At 43.5% G+C, this 25,434-nt stretch overlaps 1 protein-coding gene across 6 annotated transcripts; it reads right to left on the bottom strand.

Moving 5' to 3' along the window:
- Nucleotides 1-3,810: 3,810 nt before the first annotated feature.
- On the bottom strand, nucleotides 3,811-24,369 carry LOC130342158 (cilia- and flagella-associated protein 251-like). Of its 6 annotated transcripts, none has more exons than XM_056554262.1 (6): nucleotides 23,749-24,369; nucleotides 17,622-17,675; nucleotides 14,285-14,743; nucleotides 12,144-12,197; nucleotides 6,820-6,855; nucleotides 3,811-4,721 (listed from the first exon to the last, which is right to left on the bottom strand). In XM_056554262.1, exons 3-6 carry the CDS (start codon nucleotides 14,408-14,410, stop codon nucleotides 4,326-4,328), a joined length of 612 nt encoding a protein of 203 aa, XP_056410237.1. In that variant the 5' UTR covers nucleotides 14,411-14,743; nucleotides 17,622-17,675; nucleotides 23,749-24,369; the 3' UTR covers nucleotides 3,811-4,325. The 6 variants fall into 6 exon arrangements, with proteins under 6 accessions (XP_056410237.1, XP_056410238.1, XP_056410239.1 ...); XM_056554263.1 differs by having other exon boundaries at nucleotides 17,622-17,714; XM_056554264.1 differs by lacking the exon at nucleotides 6,820-6,855.
- Nucleotides 24,370-25,434: the final 1,065 nt, after the last annotated feature.

Below are 25,434 nucleotides of genomic sequence, written 5' to 3' on the forward strand. Positions count from 1 at the left end.
TTTTCAGCTGTCTTGATAACCTCTTTAATAGCGCCTCCTCCAGACTCCAAAGGTCTTAAGGGAGTCTTGTCCTCCAGTCTTTGATCTTAAAGGGGGTCTCCTCCTACCCCTTATGAGGCAAATTAATCCTCCTGATGTTAAAGGCGCCTCATTTGCCTCTGTTAAAGGGGTTATCAGAGGAGCTAAAATGGCATAAACTTTTCCCTCTCTCCAGTGGCTGGGAAGCGAAGGAAGGTCATACCTTTTCAGCTGTCTTGATAACCTCTTTAATAGCGCCTCCTCCAGACTCCAGTGGTCTTAAGGGAGTCTTGTCCTCCAGTTTTTGATCTTAAAGGGGGTCTCCTCCTACCCCTTATGAGGCAAATTAATCCTCCTGATGTTAAAGGCGCCTCATTTGCCTCTGTTAAAGGTTTTATCAGAGGAGCTAAAATGGCATAAACTTTTCCTTCTCTCCAGTGGCTGGGAAGCGAAGGAAGGTCATACCTTTTCAGCTGTCTTGATAACCTCTTGAACAGCGCCTCCTCCAGACTCCAGTGGTCTTAAGGGAGTCTTGTCCTCCAATCTTTGATCTTAAAGGGGGTCTCCTCCTACCCCTTATGAGGCAAATGAATCCTCCTGATGTTAAAGGCGCCTCATTTGCCTCTGTTAAAGGGGTTATCAGAGGAGCTAAAATGGCATAAACTTTTCCCTCTCTCCAGTGGCTGGGAAGCGAAGGAAGGTCATACCTTTTCAGCTGTCTTGATAACCGCTTTAACAGCGCCTCCTCCAGACTCCACTGGTCTTAAGGGAGTCTTGTCCTCCAGTATTTGATCTTAAAGGGGGTCTCCTCCTACCCCTTATGAGGCAAATGAATCCTCCTGATGTAAAAGGCGCCTCATTTGCCTCTATATGTTAAAGGGGTTATCAGAGGAGCTAAAATGGCATAAACTTTCCCCTACCTCCAGTGGCTCTTTTCCACATAGCTCTCATCTCATCCCGATACCTTCTCACCTGGAATAAAGGGGGTGGCTGAAATAAGGGGTCAGGTAATGTGTTGTGGTCACCACATGTGGGTGAAACCAGGCCTCCATGTGGTAGACAATGTACATACGATGTTGCGTACATTTGCTGCCACTGATTTCGCCTGCATGTGACGACTGCAACATGCTACCTGCTCCTGCATCTCGGCCCTCCATTTTCATACCAGAAGGTATCAGGATGAGTCAAGACCAAAGCAGAAGTGAGCTGCTGGGAAGCGAGGTAAGGTCATACTTTTTCAGCTTTCTTGATAACCTCTTTAACAGCGCCTCCTCCAGACTCCGGTGGTCTTAAGGGAGTCTTGTCCTCCAGTCTTTGATCTTAAAGGGGGTCTCCTCCTACCCCTTATGAGGCAAATTAATCCTCCTGATGTTAAAGGCGCCTCATTTGCCTCTGTTAAAGGGGTTATCAGAGGAGCTAAAATGGCATAAACTTTTCCCTCTCTCCAGTGGCTGGGAAGCGAAGGAAGGTCATACCTTTTCAGCTGTCTTGATAACCTCTTTAACAGCGCCTCCTCCAGACTCCAGTGGTCTTAAGGGAGTCTTGTCCTCCAATCTTTGATCTTAAAGGGGGTCTCCTCCTACCCCTTATGAGGCAAATGAATCCTCCTGATGTAAAAGGCGCCTCATTTGCCTCTGTTAAAGGGGTTATCAGAGGAGCTAAAATGGCATAACCTTTCCCTCTCTCCAGTGGCTGGGAAGCGAAGGAAGGTCATACCTTTTCAGCTGTCTTGATAACCGCTTTAACAGCGCCTCCTCCAGACTCCACTGGTCTTAAGGGAGTCTTGTCCTCCAGTATTTGATCTTAAAGGGGGTCTCCTCCTACCCCTTATGAGGCAAATGAATCCTCCTGATGTAAAAGGCGCCTCATTTGCCTCTATATGTTAAAGGGGTTATCAGAGGAGCTAAAATGGCATAAACTTTTCCCTCTCTCCAGTGGCTCTTTTCCACATAGCTCTCATCTCATCCCGATACCTTCTCACCTGGAATAAAGGGGGTGGCTGAAATAAGGGGTCAGGTAATGTGTTGTGGTCACCACATGTGGGTGAAACCAGGCCTCCATGTGGTAGACAATGTACATACGATGTTGCGTACATTTGCTGCCACTGATTTCGCCTGCATGTGACGACTGCAACATGCTACCTGCTCCTGCATCTCGGCCCTCCATTTTCATACCAGAAGGTATCAGGATGAGTCAAGACCAAAGCAGAAGTGAGCTACTGTGAAGCAAGGTAAGGTCATACTTTTTCAGCTGTCTTGATAACCTCTTTAACAGCGCCTCCTCCAGACTCCGGTGGTCTTAAGGGAGTCTTGTCCTCCAGTCTTTGATCTTAAAGGGGGTCTCCTCCTACCCCTTATGAGGCAAATGAATCCTCCTGATGTTAAAGGCGCCTCATTTGCCTCTGTTAAAGGGGTTATCAGAGGAGCTAAAATGGCATAAACTTTTCCCTCTCTCCAGTGGCTGGGAAGCGAAGGAAGGTCATACCTTTTCAGCTGTCTTGATAACCGCTTTAACAGCGCCTCCTCCAGACTCCAGTGGTCTTAAGGGAGTCTTGTCCTCCAATCTTTGATCTTAAAGGGGGTCTCCTCCTACCCCTTATGAGGCAAATGAATCCTCCTGATGTAAAAGGCGCCTCATTTGCCTCTATATGTTAAAGGGGTTATCAAAGGAGCTAAAATGGCATAAACTTTCCCCTCCCTCCAGCTCTTTTCCAGTTAGCTCTCATCTCATCCCGATACCTTCTCACCTGGAATAAAGGGGGTGGCTGACAAAAGGGGTCAGGTAATGTGTTATGGTCACCACATGTGGGTGAAACCAGGCCTCCGATGTTGCATACATTTGCCGCCACTGATTTCGCCTGCATGTGACGACTGCAACATGCTACCTGCTCCCCCATCTCGGCCCTCCATTTTCATACCAGAAGGTATCAGGACGAGTCGAGACCAATCCAGAAGTGAGCTGCTGGGAAAGCAAGGTAAGGTCATACCTTTTCAGATTTCTTGATAACCTCTTTAACAGCGCCTCCTCCAGACTCCAGTGGTCTTAAGGGAGTCTTGTCCTCCAGTCTTTGATCTTAAAGGGGGTCTCCTCCTACCCCTTATGAGGCAAATGAATCCTCCTGATGTTAAATGCGCCTCATTTGCCTCTATATGTTAAAGGGGTTATCAGAGGAGCTAAAATGGCATAAACTTTCCCCTACCTCCAGTGGTTCTTTTCCACATAGCTCTCATCTCATCCCTATACCTTCTCACCTGGAATAAAGGGGGTGGCTGAAATAAGGGGTCAGGTAATGTGTTGTGGTCACCACATGTGGGTGAAACCAGGCCTCCGATGTTGCATACATTTGCCGCCACTGATTTCGCCTGCATGTGACGACTGCAACATGCTACCTGCTCCCCCATCTCGGCCTTCCATTTTCATACCAGAAGGTATCAGGATGAGTCAAGACCAAAGCAGAAGTGAGCTGCTGGGAAGCGAGGTAAGGTCATACTTTTTCAGCTGTCTTGATAACCTCTTTAACAGCGCCTCCTCCAGACTCCAGTGGTCTTAAGGGAGTCTTGTCCTCCAGTCTTTGATCTTAAAGGGGGTCTCCTCCTACCCCTTATGAGGCAAATGAATCCTCCTGATGTTATAGGCGCCTCATTTGCCTCTTTATGTTAAAGGGGTTATCAAAGGAGCTAAAATGGCATAAACTTTTCCCTCTCTCCAGTGGCTGGGAAGCGAAGGAAGGTCATACCTTTTCAGCTGTCTTGATAACCTCTTTAACAGCGCCTCCTCCAGACTCCAGTGGTCTTAAGGGAGTCTTGTCCTCCAATCTTTGATCTTAAAGGGGGTCTCCTCCTACCCCATATGAGGCAAATGAACCCTCCTGATAGTAATGGCGCCTCATTTGCCTCTACATGTTAAAGGGGTTATCTCAGCATCTAAAATGGCATTATCTTTCCCTGGTTCCCAGTGGCTCACTTCAAGCTTGGTCTCTTTCCCTGTTGACTTATCACCTGGAATAAAAGGGGGGGAATGAGATGGTGGGTCAAGTACTTTGTTGTGGTCACCACATGTGGGCAAAACCATGCCTCCATATGGTAGCCAATGTACACACAATGTTGCATACATTTGCTGCCACTGGTTTCACCTGCATGTAAAGGCTTCAGCATAGTACCTGCTCTGCCATCTAAGATCTACCTTTTCATACCAGAAGGTATTAGGAAGAGTAGAGACCAAATCAGAAGTGAGCTGCTGGGAAGGGAAGAAAGGTAATACCTATTGATAATCTCTTTAACAGCGCCTCCTCCAGACTCCACTTGATGTTAAGGGAGTCCTCCACATTTGGTAAAGAAAAAGTTTGTTACGCTGCTGATGAAGGCTCTAGTTGGTGTACAAAACCACGTGCAGCAAGTTAGCTCTTCTTCTTCTTCTTCTTCTTCTATTACCTTTTCATCTTTCTCCTTCTTTACCTCTTCCTCTGCTTCATTCTGCCCTTCATTCTTCTCCACTTGTTCTTTCTCCTTTCTGTCATTCTCTTCCTCCTTCTCTTCTTTTTTTTCTTCATTGTCCCCTTCATCCTGCTTCTCATCTTCGTTCTCCTTCTCCTCTTCATATTTCTTCTTTTTCTCCTTCTCTTCCTCTTCTTTTTCCTCCCCTTCATCCTCCTCTTTTTCCTCTTCCTCTTCTTTGTTTTCCTTCTCCTTCTTCTCCTCTTCTTCCTTCACACATAAGTAAATCAGATAATCTGTATGATTTGCCTCATCCAGCCTTCCATGATTGTTGTAATATCCTCCGTCAGAAAGGGTTGCTCTCGACTAGAACAGTATCAGGGGATCCAAAGCCAAGACTTTGACATAATGAGACAACAGAGGTCCAACGATGGTGTCTTTATTTGTAGGCAATTTTGGGCAAATATCACTTTTCTCTAGGAAATACTTCTTTTAGGTTGACTCATGAATGATAACAACAAGGTTTATGAAACAATGAACAAGAAGAAAGATATGTGTAGCTCACTTTAACAAAATAAACTAGTAACCAAGGTTTCTGATGTTGTGCATAACCACAGAGGGCTTATACTACAATGCAAAACAATTAATTACAGAGAAAATAAAAAATCAGTCCTCAAGGATGCAGTAAAAATGTCTTAATCCATATCCACAGGTTGAAGGTAAGAGTATAATTGAGGAGGGTCTGACTGCTGGGACCTCCACGATCTCCAGAACTGCAGTCCGTCTCTTATCTCTGAGCGCGTGTTGTAGGATGTATGGAGTGGGATGTATGTAAATCACTTAGATCAATAAAGGACATATGTCCTGCATAAATCTGTATAAGTCATCTAACCATTGCTCATACAAGTCCCCTTGGGCATTGGTCACCAAACTCTAGACCTACAAAAGTTGCAAAACCACATCTTCCAGCAAGCCCCAACAGTAATTGGCTGTTAACGTGTAAAGAAAAAGAAATCTGTTTTTACAAATATAAATTAACCCTCCCCATACAAAAAAGTAAAGAAAAAAAAATGTTGTTTGCATATTTGGAATAACTGCATGTATAATTATCCTAACTCATAAAACTTAACCTTATTAATCCTGCATGGGGAATGACTTATACAGAAAAAAAGAGCCCTAAAATGATTCCACAGGTGTAAAAAGGGGTACTCTGGGAAACTAAACCTATAGCCCATCTTTTCCTCTCATCAACGTATTTAATTGTCTAAATATCATTCATTAGCTATATAGAGCAGTCTCCCCTCTTTAGTTGTTACTTATGTGCATAAAGTGAGGGAATGACATCATCCAGCCATCCACTCTGTCTCTGTCCTAATAACTATCTGAAAGCAACCCCCACCTTCCTGTGAGACACAGACCATGTGGTTTCTACCCTGCACTGATGGTCATGCTCACTTTAGTGCTAAGAACTGTGAGGTGTGTGAAGCCTCAGCCAATCAGACACTGAACCTCTCTCTGCTGCTCACTGCAGAAGGGAGCCAGCTGACAGAGCAGTGCTGCAATGATTGCTGGGAGATGTAGGCAAGGCGAGGGAAAGATGGCAAAGAATTTCAAGAAGCCAGAGAAGACAATGCATATCAGGCAGGATAGTTTACAGGGAACATATCCAGGTAGTGTGGTTGCTTTGGTTTGTACTCTTTTCATAAATATATATATTATATAAAATTGAAAATAGTAGTTAAGGAGCACCATGAAGGGGCTTCTAGCCCTATATAATAGATCTGTGGGTGCTCAGCCAGCTCCAACGTTGACCAAAGGTGCATCAAACAAAAATAGTCCAACAGGAAGCATGAAGCGGCACTCCAGCGATTTCAAGCATGCTTGATAAAGACTCCATTGAGAGGGTCGAAATGTAGCACTATGGGTGAATAAAGTAACTTTTTCTTATCTTGAAATCGCTGGAGTGCCGCTTCATGCTTCCTGTTGGACTATATATATATATATATATATATATATATATATATATATATGTATATATATATATATATATATATATATATATATATATATATATATACTTCCCTGGATTACCTCTTTAAGCATATGTGTACATTTTAAAAGCATCAACATAACATGTCAGTTAACGAGCATAATAAACAATGTATAAAAAATAGCACCCCCAACTCAGATAAAAAAAAAAAAAAATTTGTGTTCGTTTTCACCTTAAAATAAATTTTTTGTTTCCCAGCATATTTTATGAAACATTTTTATGACTATAAGAAGAGAGGAGGAAAAACTGAAACTGCAAAAAAATGAAAATTGCCTCTGTCTATAAGGAGCTAATATGGTTATTTGTTATATCACTTACATAGTATTGGGTGATCCTTAGTTCCTGTTCTCTGTTCTGTCCACATGAAAAATAAAACAGAAATAAGTTATTGTTACTTCAATCTAATGTAGGTATTCAGAACATACTTATGTATTGAAGGGCTTATCTATTAATAAAGAAAATATCTATAAGAAAAGAGCGCACGTAGTCTCTGTCTTCTAGAATACTGCAGCATTCTGTGTAATTCTATTTAGAAGATCTTTTAGAAACTAGATTATAACAAATCCTTCATATTCATCATGTCTTTAAAACTGAACCCATGTGACCGTTGTGAAGAAAGCCTTTCTTATATCTACATCATATGTTAGCAGGGACATTTGCACGAGTATACGAAGTTCATACCTATATCCTGACTGATACCAATATCAGTACATCCCTACAATCTTCTGTGAGGGACACTATACTGAGATCTAACTACTGTGTGGGGCACTATAGTGTCCATTGTGCCCCTGGTGAAGTCCTGTATCAGCACACCCCTACCCCCAAAAAAGCCAGCTGCACAGGCATACGCTGCTATCTACATGGTGGTTTGTACTGGTAGGTGATGAAATATAAAGTTCAATGGTGGTATATACAGGTAGGTGATGTAATATACAGGTACATGATGCTATATACATGTATATAGTGCTATGAATCAGTACATGAAAGTATATACAGGTACATCCTCTCACCGTGTTACCGCATTCTCTCCCCTGCCATCACCAATCACATAACTAAAATCTTTCATTCCTCCTTCAAACATTCTGTCATAACCCCATTTCTGAAGAAAACATCTCTGGATCCTGTGCAGCTAACTATTGACCTGTCTCTCCACTTCATCTCCAAACTCCTGGAATGCTTGGTCTATTCCCACCTAATCCATTATCTCTCCAGGAACTCTCTCCTTGACCCCTTACTGTCTGGATTACATTCCCCATTCTCCACAGAAACTGGCTTAACCGAAGTCACTAATTATGTCTTATGGTTAAATCTAATAGCAATTCTCTCTACTGATTCTTCTTGATCTCTATGCAGCATTTGACACTGTAGATCACCAATTACTTCTTGCTATACTCCACTCCATTGTTCTTAAAGATTCCTCTCTCTCCTGGTTTTTGTTTCCTACCTCCGTGAACGCTCCTTCGGTGTATCAATCCCTATCTCTAGCTATTTCCCTGCTGCTCTTGTTGTTGGGGTTCAGGGACCCTTCCTGGGCCTTCTCCTCAGTAGATTTGAACTCCAGTACCATCTCTCCGCTGATGACATACAGCTCTCTACCTCTTCCCGTATCATCACCCCCGCACTCCTACAGAACACCAGCAACTTTCTCTTTGCTGTCTCTAACATTGTGTCCTCCCTATTCCTGAAAAGAAATCTTTCTATTACAGAACTTCTTGTATTTCCTCCATTTAATCTACCTAAACCTGACATCTCCATCTCGGTGAGTGGTACAACCATTACTCCTGGACAGTAAACCCGCTGTCTTGAAGTTATGGTAGACTCAGATCTGTCTTCCACGCACCCCTCATTTACTGCTGAAACAACCAAAACTATTGTGGATGCTTTAATTCATTCCCACCTGGACTACTGAAACTCTTTACTAATAGGCCTTCCCTTCTCTAAACTCTCCCTCTCCAGTCCATCCTAAATGCCACTGCCAGATTCATCTTTCTCTACAGCTGTTATGTGATCTTAAAGGGATACTCCGGTGGAAAACTTTTTTTTTTAATCAACTGGTGCCAGAAAGTTAAACAGATTTGTAAATTACTTCTATTAAAAAAAATCTTAATCCTTCCAGTACTTATTAGCTGCTGAATACTACAGAGGAAATTATTTTCTTACATAGAGCTCTCTGCTAACGTCATGACCACAGTGCTCTCTGCTGACACCTCTGTCCATTTTAAAAACTGTCCAGAGTAGGAGAAAATCCCCATAGAAAACATATGCTGCTCTGGACAGTTCCTAAAATGGACAGAAATGTCAACAGAGAGCACTGTGGACATGATGTCAGCAGAGAGCACTGTGTTCCAAAAAGAAAAGAATTTCCTCTGTAATATTCAGCAGCTAATAAGTAGTGAAATGATCTAAAGTTAACATCTTCTTTAATCTGAACCCCTCAATTCCACCTCTAAGACTTTGCTTGTGCTGCACCAGTTCTCTGTAATGCAATACCTCGGACCATCAGGCTTATACCCATCTTCCTCAGTTTCAAACATGCCCTAAAGACACATCTTTTAAAGCAAGTGTATTCCCTAAATTTGGTCTCCCCTTTTATTACTACGTCTCTTCACTGGCAGTGTTATTATATGCTCTATGTATTTTAGACCTTATGCAATTGGCTGGTGGCTGGAATTGAGGATTTACGTTTTGTGAATAGCCCGGTTTATTCACAACTTTAAATATGCCTGTAAATATTTGTAGGATTCCTTTGGGAAAAGTTCAGCACTTTCTTCTGTGCATTATAATTCACAGCTTTATTGTAGATCTATAGTGCAAGCATGGGTGTCCATGGGGAAATCGCCCCTTCTGGAAAAATGATCACAGAGGGAACATTCACACCACGATTTCTTCATACAGTCGCCGGATCGCCGGAAATTTCAAAACCGTCCGCTGCTGTATCCTCGACAGACCTGTCTCATTGATTTGCATGAGCCAACTGGAGTTAGATAGTGACTCTGGTCAGATCATTTTTCACAACAAAATCTGGTTTTGTTGCTGGACGGAAAAACCATGGAATGTTGCGGTTTAAGTCCGGCAATAAAACTGATGCGGTGCAAAAATGAGCCGACCAAAGTCACTATCTGACTCCAGTCTCAAAAATGAGAATGAGATGTGGCGTGGGTCTGGCGGGGATACGGCAGTGGCCAACTTTGAAATTTCTACAGGTGATCTGGCAAACGTATGATAAAAATAGTGGTGTGAATGTAGTCTAACTTGATGTCAGAAAGCAATTTCGTCCTGCTTTAGCTGCATGGAAATACCCCATATGTGACCCTAAACTGATACCTTGAAATACGACAGGGCTCTGCAATGAGAGAGCTCCATGCGCATTTGAGGACTAAATTAGGGATTGCATAGGGGTGGACATAGGGGTATTCTACACCAGTGATTCCCAAAAAGGGTGCCTCCAGCTGTTGCTAAACTCCCAGCATGCCTGGACAGTCAGTGGCTGTCCGGAAATGCTGGGAGTTGTTGTTTTGCAACAACTGGAGGCTCCGTTTTGGAAACACTGTCATACAATACGTTTTTCATTTTTATTGGGGGGGGGGGGGGGGAACAGTGTAAGGGGGTGTATATGTTGTGTTTTACCCTTCATTATGTGTTAGTGTAGTGTAGTGTTTTTAGGGTGCATTCGCACTGGCGGGTTACGGTGAGTTTCCAGCTAGGAGTTTGCTCTGCAGCTCAAACTTCAAGCAGGAAACTTACTGTAAACCTGCCCGTGTGAATGTACCCTGTACATTCACATGGGGGGGGGGGGGTCAAACCTCCAGCTTTTTCAAAATTACAACTCCCAGCATGTACTGACAGACCGTGCATGCTGTGAGTTGTACGTTTGCAACAGCTGGAGACACTCTGGTTGGAAAACCTTCAGTTAGGTTCTGTTACCTAACTCAGTATTTTCAAACCAGTGTGTCTCCAGCTGTTGCAAAACTACAACTCCAAAACTGTAGTTTTGTAACATCTGTAGGGCTACAGTTTTGAGACCACTGTATAGTGGTCTCAAACTGTAGCCCTCCAGATGTTGCTAGGCAACTCATCGGCTTCCCTAGGATCCAGGGAGCCAGCCGCACAACATCGTTGCCCACCGATCACCGTCGCCCGCAGCCTCCGCAGATCGGTAAGTGACCTTCGGCGCCGGTCCCTGTCTGTTTCTCCGTCCTGCCCCGCCTATTGTGGGTGGGCAGAATGGGGAAACCGAAAGTAACCCCCCCCCCCGCCCCCGATCTGCTATTGGTCGTCGCGTCTATACGACCAATAGCAGGGATAGGAGGGGTGGCACCCCTGCCACCTCACTCCTATCCCTTCAGGGGGATCGCAATCCCCCTTATATTCCGGGTCACCATAGACCCGTAATTGCACAAATCGCAAGTGTGAATTCACTTGCGAGTTGCCGCGTTCGCCGACATGGGGGGGGGGTTCTGAAGGATTTCAGCAGGCATCCCGGTCCGATCCCCGCCCGGCGCGCTGCGGGGACCGGAATACTCCATGACGTACGCATACGTCATGGGTCCTGGTCCTTAAGTACCAGGGTGTCATGACATACGCGTATATCAAGGGTCCTTAAGAGGTTAAAAAAGTAGTTTTTTGGACTATTGCTTTTGGAAGGGAGGAGGGAGGGACAGACGCTGTGGCTGTATGAGTTCCTAAAATTCCTTATGGCACCATGGGATATGAGGAATGAAGGTTCTTCTACTCTGGACAGTTCTTTGGGCTGGGTAAATAAGCTTGATATATCCTAGGAAAGAGGAACCTCTGGTGCCAGTTTCATCGATGGAAACAATGGTGCAGGTCATTTATACTGTGTGCACAGATATTTGGGGTCTATTAGGGTTAGCTACATAGACATAAGATTACTGACACATTCATCAAAACTGGTAAAATCTGCCATAACATAATCTAGGGGGCATTTATGAAGCCTCATCAGCATACAGGCTCCCCTGCCAGCGTACGGGCTCCCCCCACCAGCGCACAGGCTCCCCTGTCAGCGTACGGGCTCTACTGTCAGCGTACGGGCTTCCCTGCCAGCGCACAGGCTCCCCTGTCAGCGCACGGGCTCCCCTGCCAGCGTACGGGCTCCCCCCACCAGCGCACAGGCTCCCCTGTCAGCGTACGGGTTCTCCTGTCAGCGTACGGGCTCTCCTGTCAGCGTACGGGCTTCCCTGCCAGTGCACAGGCACCCCTGTCAGCGTATGGGCTCCCCTGTCAGCACACAGGCTTCCCTGCCAGCGCACAGGCTTCCCTGCCAGCGCACAGGCTCCCTGGATTTATGAAGAAGCAGACACCTCTATATAAGTCCAGTAAACCTGTGCACCCATGATGATATCTCCGCCAGCTCTGAGCAAGGGGAGATCTTAGCAGCAGTTTAGGCTGGCAGTGTAAACGGTGAGCAACCACACCCCTTTTCAATAGGTCACACCCCTTTAGCAAGTACCGTCTTAAACAGCAAATAATCACACATCTGCAGTTAGTGCACAAATTGTGCAATTATTTGCCTTTTTCACAAATCAACAAAAATATCACAATTGATGAATCCCCTGAATGCCTACTAAACTTTATATGTATACTTTTATATAACAAATTTGATTATCTCCAATGTCACTTACTTCTTCCTGGAACGCTGTGATAATGTCTATGGCCCTTCTGTTCATCTCAAAGACCTAGAACAGAACAGATTAAACTTAGTTTTATTCAGCTCATTAAACATATTATGGCGTAATGTATTATATCTATACATTATGATGAAATAAAATGATCTTGTTTTACTCATTTCCCCTATCAAATGTCTTTATTTGTATCTTATCTAAGTAATAATCTATAGGACGAAGCCTAAGGCTAGAATTACACTAAAGCTTTGTACTGGTGTCTTTTTTAGGCTAAAAAAACACCAGAAAAAATGCATGAAAAACTGCCACTGATTTTTTTCAGGTGTTTTTTCAGGTGTTTTTACCTTTTGGCAGATTCCTTGTGGGTGTATTTTAACAAATTTAGTTTGGTACAAGAGAAAAAAAATTTAAAATGAAGAAGTAGGGATGGGAAAATTTGTAGGGAATTAAGTATTTCTTTTTTATGACAAAAAGTTTTTTACATTTTCAATCAGGTAATGATTGATGTGAGCGGTCAGGGACGTGAAAATGTAGCCGGCAATAGCCCAAATGGATAAAGGGTCCATGTAATTGTAAAAATAATATATATTTTTATCTTAATTTTCTAAAACTTTTTATTAATAATGTTTTTGATGTATTTTAATAATGATATTTTTAATAAATACAGTGTAAAATCCGATATCAACTATATGTGCGTGATTATTGTGGTACTACAGAGTCTGTTCAATGTTGGGAGCAGTAGTACCTGCACTAAGTGACAGATCACAGCGGGTCTCACTCCTGAGACCCATTGTGATCATAATTTCTAGTCATGAGAAGCAGGTGACACGCAACACCGCTCCACATCCCTGCACTGTACCGTACTCCGGCCAGTGATGTGAACAGAACTTCACATAACTTATTCATGTTTGCCGGTGATTGGCCGGTACTGTATGGCCAATCACAGCGGTCAGCATCCGTGCCTTCGCAGATAAATCAGATTTGCTCGAAAAACGCCATGTTTTCAACATGAGGTCGTTTTTGAAAATCACCCACTGAGCCAAAAAGATTTATAAAATGCCAAACTCAAAAATGGCAAGTGGACCTAGCATTTTGCAGTTCCTTATTGAAATCTGGCTGCAGCGCTTTTTCAAGGCAAAAAACTCTGTGCGACAGAATGGGGGCAATTTTGCACAAAATCCCAAGTGGAATTATAGCCTAAGGGTCTATTCACACAGCAGAATTTGCGCTTGTGGAATTCTGCCTCAAATGAAAGCCCAATAGACTTCTATGGGATTCCTCTCTCCCATTAACACTTCTGAATTTCTGCACAGATTAAGCACAAATTCCGCATAAAATCCACAAGCCAGAAACCACCCAAGGAAGCGGAATTGGTGTGGAAATTCTGCTGTGTGAATAGACCCTAAAGGGTTTGTCCCATTATTAACCCCTTAAGGACGCAGCCCTTTTTCACCTTAAGGACTGAGCCCTTTTTCGCAATTCTGACCACCGTCACTTTACAAATTAATAACGCGAAAACGCTTTTACCGAATATTCTGATTCTGATTGTTTTTTCGTGACATATTCTACTTTATTTTGGGGGTAAATTTTCGGCGTTACTTGCATCCTTTTTTGGTGAAAAATCCCAAAATTTCATGAAAATTTAGAAAATTTTGCATTTTTCTAACTTTGAAGCTCTCTAATTGTAAGGAAAATGGATATTCCAGATACATTTTATTTTTCTTCACAAACACAATATGTCCACTTTATGTTGGCATCATAAAATGGACATATTTTTGCTTTTTGAAAAAATTAGAGGGCTTCAAAGTAGAGCAGCAATTTTCAAAAATGTCATGAAAATTACTAAATCTGAAGGGACAGATGTTACAGAACTACAACTCCCAGCATGCCTGGGCAGTCGAGGCATGCTGAGAGTTGTAGTTTGGCAACATCTGGAGGGCTACTGTTTGGGTACCACTGTAACAGTGGTCTCCAAACTGTGACCCTCCAGATGTTGCAAAACTACAACTCCCAGCATGCCCAGACAGCCTTTGGCTCTCTGGGCATGCTGGGAGTTGCAGTTTGGCCCCCCTAGTGGTTGCCACAGTAAAGATCGATTTACTTTCACTTTCAATTCCACCCCCCCACTGTGGATTCCCTACCTGATCAGGATCCTGCAGGCTCAAGCGAAGATCCCAGGTCCCCAGGCATCTTCTCCTGCAGGTACGGCCTCCATCTTCTTTCCAGAGCCCCTTGACAACCAGGGGCGGGCAGATTTCAGCAGGCATCCGGCTCCGGTCCCCAACCGGCTAACGGTGGGGACCGAAATTCCCACGGGCATATGGATACGCCCTGCGTCTTTAAGGACTCGGAATGCAGGGCGTATCCATACGCCCTGCGTCCTTAAGAGGTTAAGATGTATACCCTATTCCCAGAAAGGGGGATAAGTATGCAGTATGATTGCAGGGGTCTCATTGTTGGGACCACCTGTGATATCGAGCATGGAAAGGCAGTCATGTATGTGCTCTGCCTCTCTATACATTGTGTATGGGTTGGCTGTAGATAGTTTACTTTACATCTGTTATGAATTGCTGGTCTTGGTAAATCTATCATATTAGGTACTAAGAAAAATAAAGAAATAAATATCAACATAGATTTCAACATTGCCTTTTTGAAAAGATGGCATCAAACATCCAGGATTCAGGATTTTAGGCTCTATTTTGGGGGACAGATACTTAGAAAGGAGGAGATGTGTCAAAATCTGTGCAGAGGAAAAGTTGACCAGTTGCCCATAGCAACCAATTAGATTTCTTTTTTTTCTTTTTCAGAGGCTTTTTTAAAAATGAAAGGAGCAACCTGATTTGTTGCTATGGGAAACTGGTAAATGTTTCCTCTGCACAGGTTTAATAAATCTTCCCCACAATTGAAAAAAGATTAAAAAAAAAAAGTTAATCAAGTTCAACCTATATGCCTATTGTGTCACTACTGTGTTGATCCAGAGGAAGGCAAAAAAAAACCTTATAAGGCTCATGCCAATTGCCCAATACCAGGTGGAAATGTTCCTTCCTGATTCCAAATATGGCATCAGAATAAATCCCTGAACCAACGTTCTGTCCTTTTGAATCTAGTATCCATAACCTGTAGTGTTATTACTCTCCACTAAGAGGTAAATGTCGATGGCCTGTCTTTAGGAAAGGCCACCAATATTTGATGGTTGGGATGCTCCCTGAACACCATGGGGGAAATGTTATCAAAACCTATGTCTAGGAAAAGTTTACCAGTTGCCCTTACAACCAATCAGAGTGCTTCTTTTATTTTTCAGAGGCCTGTTCAAAAATTGAAGAAGCAATCTAATTGGTTGCAATGGGCAACTGGTCATCTTTCTCATCTTCTTCATTATGTCTACAGGATTAGCAGGTTGTCCATATAGGCAGCTGTGAATGATAATGCAGGGCAGTTCCATTAAAGTGAAAGAGCGCAGCCTATCAATGTGTTAGACCTTTAAAGAGTGGAAAACAAATGTTTTCAAATCAACTGGTGCCAGAAAGTTTAACAGATTTGTAATCCTTCTAGTACTTATCAGCTGCTGTATACTACAGATATACTACAGAGAAGTTTGTGTAGTTATTTCCAGTCTGACCACAGTGCTCTCTGTTGACACAACTGTCCATGTCAGGAACTGTCCAGATTAGAAGCATAATCCCATAGAAACCTCTCCAGCTCTGGACAGTCCCTAACATGGACAGACTGGACTTGTCAGACTGTGAAGAATTTCACAAATTTCTCTGTAGTATATCTGTAGTATACAGCAGCTGATAAGTACTAGAAGGGTTAAGATTTTTAAATAGAAGTAATTTACAAAACTGTTTAACTTTATAGCATCAATTGATTTGAAAACATAATTTTTCCACCGGAGTTCCCCTTTAAATATTAAAGGGGTATTCCAATGTTTTCTAAAAAAAAAAAAATGAATCATATGCTGCTGGGGCAGGAAAAAAAAAATATAGATAGATATATATCTAGCCCAATGCCCTGTTGGTCCACCCCAGCTTTGTTTCGCCCCGGTTAGGTCCCCCGATCTTTCTTCTTCACAGTAGTGTCCTCTGACAGCCAGTTATTGGCTGAGCGAGCAAGTCCTGGACTAATTGCCTGTCTCAAAGGCAGGAAGAAAAGAGAAGATCAGGGGACCAGGAGACACACAGGAGCTGCGGGGGACCAAGGCTGGGTTCGTATGGCCTTTTAGGCTATTTTCCCCCTGTCACAGCCACATTTTTTTTTTTTTTTTTTTAGAATGCAGTCTGTCACATGTGCTAAGTGTGAACCTGCTTTCATCCGTGAAGAGCACAGGGCAACAGTGGCGCATTTGCCAATCTTGGTATTTTCTGGTAAGCACAACCCCCACCTGTGGATGTCGGGCCCTAATACCACCCTCATGGAGTCTGTTTCTGACCGTTTGAGTAAACACATGCACATTTGTGGCCTGCTGGAGGTCGTTTTACAGGGCTCTGGCAGTTTTCCTCCTGCTCCTCCTTGCACAAAGGCCGAGGTACCGGTCCTGCTGCTGGGTTGTTGCCCTCCTACTCCATGTCTCTTGATGTACTGGCCTGTCTCCTGGTAGCGCCTCCATGCTCTGGACACTACGCTGACAGACACAGCAAACCTTCTTGCCACAGCTCACATTGATGTGCCATCCTGGAAGAGCTGAACTACCTGAGCCACTTGTGTGGGTTGTAGACTCAGTCTCATGCTACCACCAGAAGGAAAGCACCGCCAGCATTCAAAAGTGACCAAAACATCAGCCAGGAAGCATAGGAACTGAGAAGTGGTCTGTGGTCACCACCTGCAGAACCGCTCCTTTATTGGGGGTGTTTTGTTAATTGCCTATAATTTCCACCTGTTGTCTGTTCCATTTGCACAACAGCATGTGAAATTGATTGTCAATCAGTGTTCTTCCTGAGTGGACAGTGTGATTTCACAGAAATGTTATTGACTTGGAGTGCAATTGTGTTATTTAAGTGTTCCCTTTATTTTTTTGAGCAGTGTAGTAATATCTTCATCTGCACCATCCCCGGAGGACATTTCTGTCCACAGGGATGGGGAGGATTTGCAGTTTGTAAGTCCCCCCCCCCCCCCAGCAGCCCTGTAAGTAGCCCCCTAGACGGGAGCTATACTTATCTAGTCTCGCCGCTCTGGGTGCAGTAATGTCCCCTCGGCATGATTGACAGCCCACGTCACTACTCAGTTCCTTAATCCGACAAAACAGAGGAGGGAGGAGATGCTGCTGAAACTTAGCACCAACTGTTTGACTCTTCAGCTGGTAACACAGGCGATCATCAAAACTAAATGTATGGGTAATCTTATCCCTCTAGCACCTAAATGCAAAGATCTGCAGATTCTACACCTTGTATGGAGATGATTCAGGAGAAGATTCACTTTAACAGAGCAATTATTATTCACAACTATAGGATTAATGAAAGTCAACACAAACATGAGATTTACCTCGTCATCCGTGTAGTCATAGTGGGGTGTCCTTTCAAAAGTGTGGCGCTCCATCTCCAAAAAAAGAGACAGAGGTCAGCTTATTGACTCGTTCTGTAAACAGTAAAGACATATTCCTGCACAATATTCATATAACCTGATTGATTAGTGATTGACATATACAATTATTCTTTATATATTTACCACATTACTATTTGTATGATAAAAAAATATGAGGATTTTTCTATGTATTTTCTGCACCAGTGTTTTGTTGATTTCTGTTTCTTGATGTCATCAATAGGAACCTTCAGGGTTGGACACAGAAAGCAGAGGTCACCTGCATAAGAACAGCATGTCGGCCTTTCATAGAGCTCCCCCTCATGTTCCTCTAACAACCCAACAGTATCTGTAAGCTATGAGATGTATTATTACATGCAATCTAATGGGCAGTAGGAAGCTGCCTATAAGGTGGCAGTGGATCCTTTTACTACTTGACACCTATACAATAGTCTGCACATGAAACATGTCCACCCCTGGGAACCTTCATTGTTACTTCCAATGGCTGAATATCTCTCCCAATCATGTGATCACTGGGTTGCTTGGCTTATTACAGGACAAAGCTCTTATACCTGTCCTGATAGGGTATGTTCACATGGGGTAGATACACTATGGAAATTTTTTTTTTGCATTTTAACCCCTTAGGGACCAAGCCAATTTTCACCTTAAGCACCAGAGCGTTTTTTGAACATCTGACCACTGTCACTTTAAGCATTAATAACTCTGGGATGCTTTTACTTTTCATTCTGATTCCAAGACTGTTTTTTTCCTGACAAAATATACTTTATGTTAGTGGTAAATTTTTTCGATACTTGCATAATTTCTTGGTGAAAAATTTCCAAAATTTGATGCAAAAATTGAAAATTTAGCATTTTTCTAACTTTGAAGCTCTCTGCTTGTAAGGAAAATAGACATTCCAAATAAATTATATATTGATTCACATATACAATATGTCTACTTTATGTTGGCATCATAAAGTTGAAATGTTTTTACTTTTGGAAGACATCAGAGGGCTTCAAAGTTCAGCAGCAATTTTCCAATTTTTCACAAAATTTTCTAAATTGGAATTTTCAGGGACCAGTTCAGATTTGAAGTTGATTTTGAAGGGCCTTAATATTAGAAATACCCCACAAATGACCCCATTATAAAAACTGCACCCCTCAAAGTATTCAAAGTGAAATTCAGTAAGTGTGTTAACCCTTTAGGTGTTTCACAGGAATAGCAGCAAATTGAAGGAGAAAATTCTAAATCTATATTTTTTACACTGGCATGTTCTTGTAGACCCAGTTTTTGAATTTTTACAAGGGGTAAAAGGAGAGAAATCTTCCTAAAATGTGTAACCCAATTTCTCTTGAGTAAGGAAATACCTCATATGTGTATGTCAAGTGTTCGGCAGGCGCAGTAGAGGGCTCAGAAGGAAAGGAACAACAATGGGATTTTGGAGAGTGAATTTTGCTGAAATGTTTTTTTGGGGTCATGTCACATTAAGGAAGCCCCTATGGTACCAGAAAGCAGAAAACGCCCCATGTGGCATACCATTTTGGAAACTACACCCCTCAAGACACGTATAAAGGGATCCAGTGAGCCTTAACACCCCACAGGTGTTTGACGGCTTTTCATTAAATTCGGATGCGTAAATGAAAATAATTATATTTTTCACTAAAGTGCAAATTTTTTTCCCAAATTTACAATTTTTACAAAGCGTAATGGGAGAAAATGCCCCCCAAAATTTGTAACCCCCTCTCTTCTGAGTATGGAAATACCCCATGTTAGGACGTAAAATGCTCTGAGGGTGAACTACAATGCTCAGAAGAGAAGGAGTCACGTTTGGCTTTTGGAAAGCAAATTTTGCTGAAATGGTTTTTGGGGGGCATGTCCCATTTAGGAAGCTCCTATTGTGCCAGAACAGCAAAAAAATAACATGGCATACTATTTTGGAAACTACACCCCTCAAGGAATGTAACAAGGGGTACAGTGAGCCTCAACACCTCACAGGTGTTTGACGACTTTTTGTTAAAGTTGGACGTGTAAATTTTTAATTTTTGCAAGGGGTGATAGGAGAAAATTACCCCTAAAATTTGTAACCCCATTTCTTCTGAGTATGGAAATACCCCATGTGTGGACATCAAGTGCTTTGCTGGCGCACTACAATGCTCAGAAGAGGAGGAGCGCCATTGAGCTTTTAGAGAGAGAATTTGTTTGGAATGGAAGTCAGGGGCCATGTGCGTTTACAAAGCCCCCCCGTGGTGCCAGAACAGCGGGACCCCCCTCATGTGACCCCATTTTGGAAACTACACCCCTCACAGAATTTAATAAGGGGTGCAGTGAGTATTTACTCCCCACTAGCGTTTGACAGATCTTTGGAACAGTAGGCTATGCAATTTAAAAATTTCATTTTTCATTTTCACAGACCACTGTTCCAAAAATCTGTCAGACACCTGTGGGGTGTAAATGCACACTGTACCACTTATTACATTACATGAGGGGCGTAGTTTCCAAAATGGGTCACATGTGGGGGGGTCCATTGTTCTGGCACTATGGGGGCTTTGTAAACACACGTGGCCTTCAATTCCGGACAAATTTTCTCTCCAAAAGCCCAATGGCGCTCCTTCTCTTCTGAGCATTGTAGTTCGCCCGCAGAGCATTTTACATCCACACAGTGATTCCCAAACAGGGTGCCTCGAGCGGTTGCTAAACTGGGGGGACAGTGTAAGGGGGTGTATATGTAGTGTTTTAGCCTTAATTATGTGTTAGTGTATTGTAGTGTAATGTTTTTAGGGTACATTCACACGGGCGGGTTTATGGTGAGTTTCCAGCTAGGAGTTTGCGCTGCGGCAAAAAATTTGCAGCAGCTCAAACTTCAGGAAACTCACTATAAACTCGCCCGTGTCAATGTACCCTGTACATTCATATGGAGGGGCAAACCTCCAGCTGTTTCAAAACTACAACTCCCAGTATGTACTGACAGACCGTGCATGCTGGGAGTTGTACTTTTGAAACAGCTGGAGGCACACTGGTTGGAAACCCTTCAGTTAGGTTCTGTTGCCTAACTCAGTATTTTCCAACCAGTGTGCCAGTCCAGCTGTTTCAAAACTACAACTGAGATGTAGTTATGCAACAGCTGGAGGTACGCAAATACAACTCCCAGCATGCCGAGACAGCTATTTGCTGTTTGGGCATACTGGGATTTGCAGTTTTGGAACATCTAGAGGGCTACTGTTTAGAGACCGCTGCACAGTGATCTCCAAACTGTAGCCCTCCAGATGTTGCTAGGCAACTCACCGGCTTCCGTAGAATCCAGGGAGCCACATCGCTGTCCTCTGCCGCCACCGATCCCCGCCCACTGCTGCTGATCGCCGCCCGCTGCCGATGGGTAGGTGGACCTCCGGCGCTGTTCCCCGACGGTTCCCCGTTCTGCCCAGCCTACGTTAACCCCCGCCCCCGATCTGCTACTGGTCGTCGCTTCTGAACGACCAATCCCCGCCCGCTGCCGCTGATCGCCGCCAGCTGCCGATGGGTAAGTGGACCTCCGGCACTGTGCACCGACGGTTCCCCGTTCTGCCCGGCCACTGTGGGTGGGCAGAATGGGGGAACCGAACGTTAACCCCCCCCCTGCCCCCGATCTGCTATTGGTCTTTGCTTCTGAACGACCAATAGCAGGGATAGGAGGGGTGCCCCCCCTGCCACCTCACTCCTATCCCTTCAGGAGTATCGTGGGTGTCTTGGACAACCCCGATCCCCCTTAATTTCCGGGTAACCGGGTCACCGTAGACCAGTATGAATTCACCAGTGATTTGCGGCAATTGCCGACATGGGGGGGGGGGGTTGATCTCAGGACCCCCCTGGGCATTTGCACGGGGTGCCTGCTGATAGATATCAGTAGTCAACCCGGTCCGGTCCCCGCCCGGTGCGCGGCGGGGACCGAAATTCCCACGTGCATACAGGAACGCCCTTGGTCCTTAAGTACCAGGGAGCGAAGGCGTACCTGTACGCCCTTGGTCCCTAAGTGGTTAGTAAACAAATTGCTAAACAAAAGAATGCAGAAATGGTATGTAAAACTAAACTACTGATACAGTGATCCCTCAACTTACAATGGCCTCAACATACAATAGTTTCAACATACAATAGTATTTTCTGGACCATTTTAACTTGAATCCAGACTCAACATGGCTGGAAGAACTGACCAATCAGAACGGATATTTTACTGGAAAAACCCTTGTTACTGAAGTGCATGCACTGAATTCCTGTCCGATAGCACCCTCTACAGTGCAGGGAGGTATTACATGTTCTGTACTACTCTTTACCTGTGCCAGGGTTAGCTGCTCCTTTGGACACCAGGTAAAGGCGACTCCATGATACTTTTTTTGGACATTGTGTGTACTATACAGGACCCTGAAGAAGCTCCTGTCCTCTACATAGACAGTGATTTACAGCAACCAGCAGATCTTTCGTACTTTTATATGTAAGGACTTGCTTTATCTATATTAGTTATCTACCTATTTTTGTTTACTCCTCCCTTTTTCCTATTTTTGGATAAAATTTTGGAGGCTTCAGAACCAATTACCATCTTTCCATAGATTTATGGTCTCAACATACAATGGTTTCAACATACAATGGTTGCCCTGGAACCAATTAATATTGTAACTTGAGGGACCACTGTACTAACTTATATTAGACAGTCTAAAGATGTGCCAGATTTATATCATACAGCTACTGTGATAAATTTGGTGATTTTGAAAGTTTTACACTGTCCAAGAATCAATAGTATTAATATATCTGCTCCCCTGACAAACAAAAAATATTACCAAAACCAAAATTTACAGCCTGGTCCAGAATTCTGATGTAAACAATTAACTGTACATAGAACACATGGCAAGGGGGAGAGAGGTGCACTGATTCTTATATCATGTGACTCAAGGAATTCTATTGAAAAATGCCCTTTCTTCCACCTAAAGAGGACTATGAGAGGAGTAACACCACAATTTTTTTAAGAAAAGGAAAAAAACAAAAACAAAAACAAAAAAAAACAACAACATAGCTAGTGAATGCAGTGATTTTGAAAAGTTTCCATTGAGCCCAAAAAAACACCACTAAAGGGTGAGGTAATGCCAAAAATTAAAGGATAACTCCGGGATGTAACAACTTATCCCCTATCTAAAGTGTTAGATCGCTGGGGTCTGACCACTGGGGCCCTCCGTTATCTCCCGCATGGAGCCCCGGCTCCCTGCATGAAACAAGCCCTTTCGACCACAGCACGAACCTGTGGCTGACACGCCCCCTCCATGCAGTCCTATGGCAGAGCCGGAGATTGCCGAAAGCAGCGCTCCAGCTCTCCCATAGAGCTGCCCGGAAGGGGCGTGTCGGCCGCCGCTTTGTGTGGTGGTCAACACGCCCCATTCATGCTGAGAACTGGGGCACCGTTCGGGAGATCCAGCTGTCAGATCCCCCGCGACCTTAGGATAGGGGATAAGTTGTTACATCCAGGAGTTATCCTTTAAAACACTATGTAGGTATGGAATTTCATATTTTCCTATTGACTCCTAGCTAACATCTGGCAGCGGTAGTTTTGTCCCAAATGCATTTTGGGGGCATTTTTTTTCCAGCCTAAAGCAGTGCTCTCCAACATGTAGAGGAAGAGTGGTGCAGTTGCCCATAGCAACCCATTGGATCGCTTCTTTCAAATATTTTGATAAATCTCCCCCATAGAGCCCAGTTCATATAATAATAAGATGATATATGTGCCAGGCTGTGACCAGTTAGTGCCCATCACATGCCAGTCTCATGACCTATTATTTCAGACATATATTTACAGTTGGAGCAATATACAGCTATAATATACATTGGGAGGGAGATTTATCAAAACCTGTGCAGAGGAAAACTTGCCCAGTTGCCCATAGCAACCAATCAGATATCTTCTTTCATTTTAAAAAGGGCCTGTCCAAAATGAAAGAAGAGATCTGATTGGTTGCTATGGGCAACTGGACAACTTTTCCTCTGAACAGGTTTTGATAATTCTCCCCCTGGATGTGTAACTGGACAGAAATATGTGACGATATTAATGAGGGATAATATAGTTTAGAGTAGGACTTACCACTGGATGATCCGGAAAGGATGGTATAACCGGAAAGTGAGGTGTTACCTGAAATAAAAGCACAGACACACAGACACACAACAACAAACAACACACACAGACACTAAGACGCAACAAATAATACAATAATGCACTTGTACGGCTCAGAAATCACAGAATAGCTCCTCCTCTGGCGGTCGCTCCAGCTGAGTGGTTGGTTGTCAGGACAACAGACAAACATACCGTGCAGGTGCCAAGCCAGACCGACCAATCACAGGCCAGCTCACTTGTATCAAGACCAACCAATCACAAACCAGCTCTTTTGTATGTAGATGATCTGCTGGATTCATACATATAATAGGGTTTTAGGATGATTGATAAATCTCCCCAATAATTTTGGATCAATAACCAATATCCCTGCTGAAACCTCTACAATAGTAGGCCCTGACATCAATCCCCTCTAATTATTAATGGAAGTGCCTGTCCTTAATGCAAAAGCTGCTCCTCAGTATATTTCCTATATATAATTTACATTTATAGACACCACACAGGTAAATCCGCATATGTGCTACTCCATGTCACCTGGGACCTCATCCAACTGCTCATATGTTATGTTTCCTTCCTTGTATAGGAGACTGAATTGTAAGCAATAACTAATACAAAGCTTATATATATATATATATATATATATATATATATATAAAATAATGAAGGCTTATTGTAAAATAGAAGAATATTTGAAGTCACAAAAGGGTCTTTATGATCTTCCATGACCATTTAAACAGTATAAGGCAGCGTATTATATTCAGACCATGGGGCTATAATTTATCTTACACAACGCAGCTGCTGCAGAGCTTCTTTTGACTTTCAAAATGGTCGGCTCATATGGACCACTCCTGGCAGTTAGTACCAAGTTGTACCAAGAGTTGTGTGCCCTCATTTTATACAACATGGGGAAAACATTTCATCTCGAAAAAATAAAGGATTGTTGGGGAGATTTATCAAAACCAGTGCAGAGGAAAAGTTGACCAGTTGCCAGTAGCAACCAATCAGATCGCTGCTTATATTTTTCAGAGGCCCATTTAAAAATGAAAGAAGCAATCTTATTGGTTGCTATGGGCAACTGGTCAACTTTTCCTCCGCACAGGTTTTTATAAATCTTCCCCTGTATGTTTAGTTGGGTGCAGGCCCATCATAATATGGACATTATCATAAGTCACATTTACATAACATGTTATTTTTATAAGTCTACTACTGAATACATTGAGGTATTATGGCTGTGAAAGAGTTGACATTTTACTCTTTGTTGCCCCTACTTATGAGCCATATATGTATGTGTAAGAATGTATAGATCCTTGGTCACATGACTCATCTTAGCTAGATTCTATGCAGAAACTGCTAGTCTCCTAAGTCCAACCCTTTCTCCCTAGCCCCTTAAAGGGGTAGTCCAGTGGTGAAAAACTTATCCCCTATCCTAAGGAGAGGGGATAAGTTTGAGATCGCGGGGGGTCCGACCGCTGGGGCCCCCTGCGATCTCTCTGTACGGGGGCCAGGCTCTCCGGCCAGATAGCGGGTGTTGACCTCCGCACGAAGAGGCGACTGACACGCCCCCTCAATACATCTCTATGGCAGAGCCGGAGATTGCCGAAGGCAGCGTTTCGGCTCTGCCATAGAGTTGTATTGAGGGGGCGTGTCGGCCGCCGCTTC

The sequence above is a fragment of the Hyla sarda genome, unplaced genomic scaffold, assembly GCF_029499605.1.
Source record: "Hyla sarda isolate aHylSar1 unplaced genomic scaffold, aHylSar1.hap1 scaffold_641, whole genome shotgun sequence".
In the NCBI taxonomy this organism is placed as follows: domain Eukaryota; kingdom Metazoa; phylum Chordata; class Amphibia; order Anura; family Hylidae; genus Hyla; species Hyla sarda.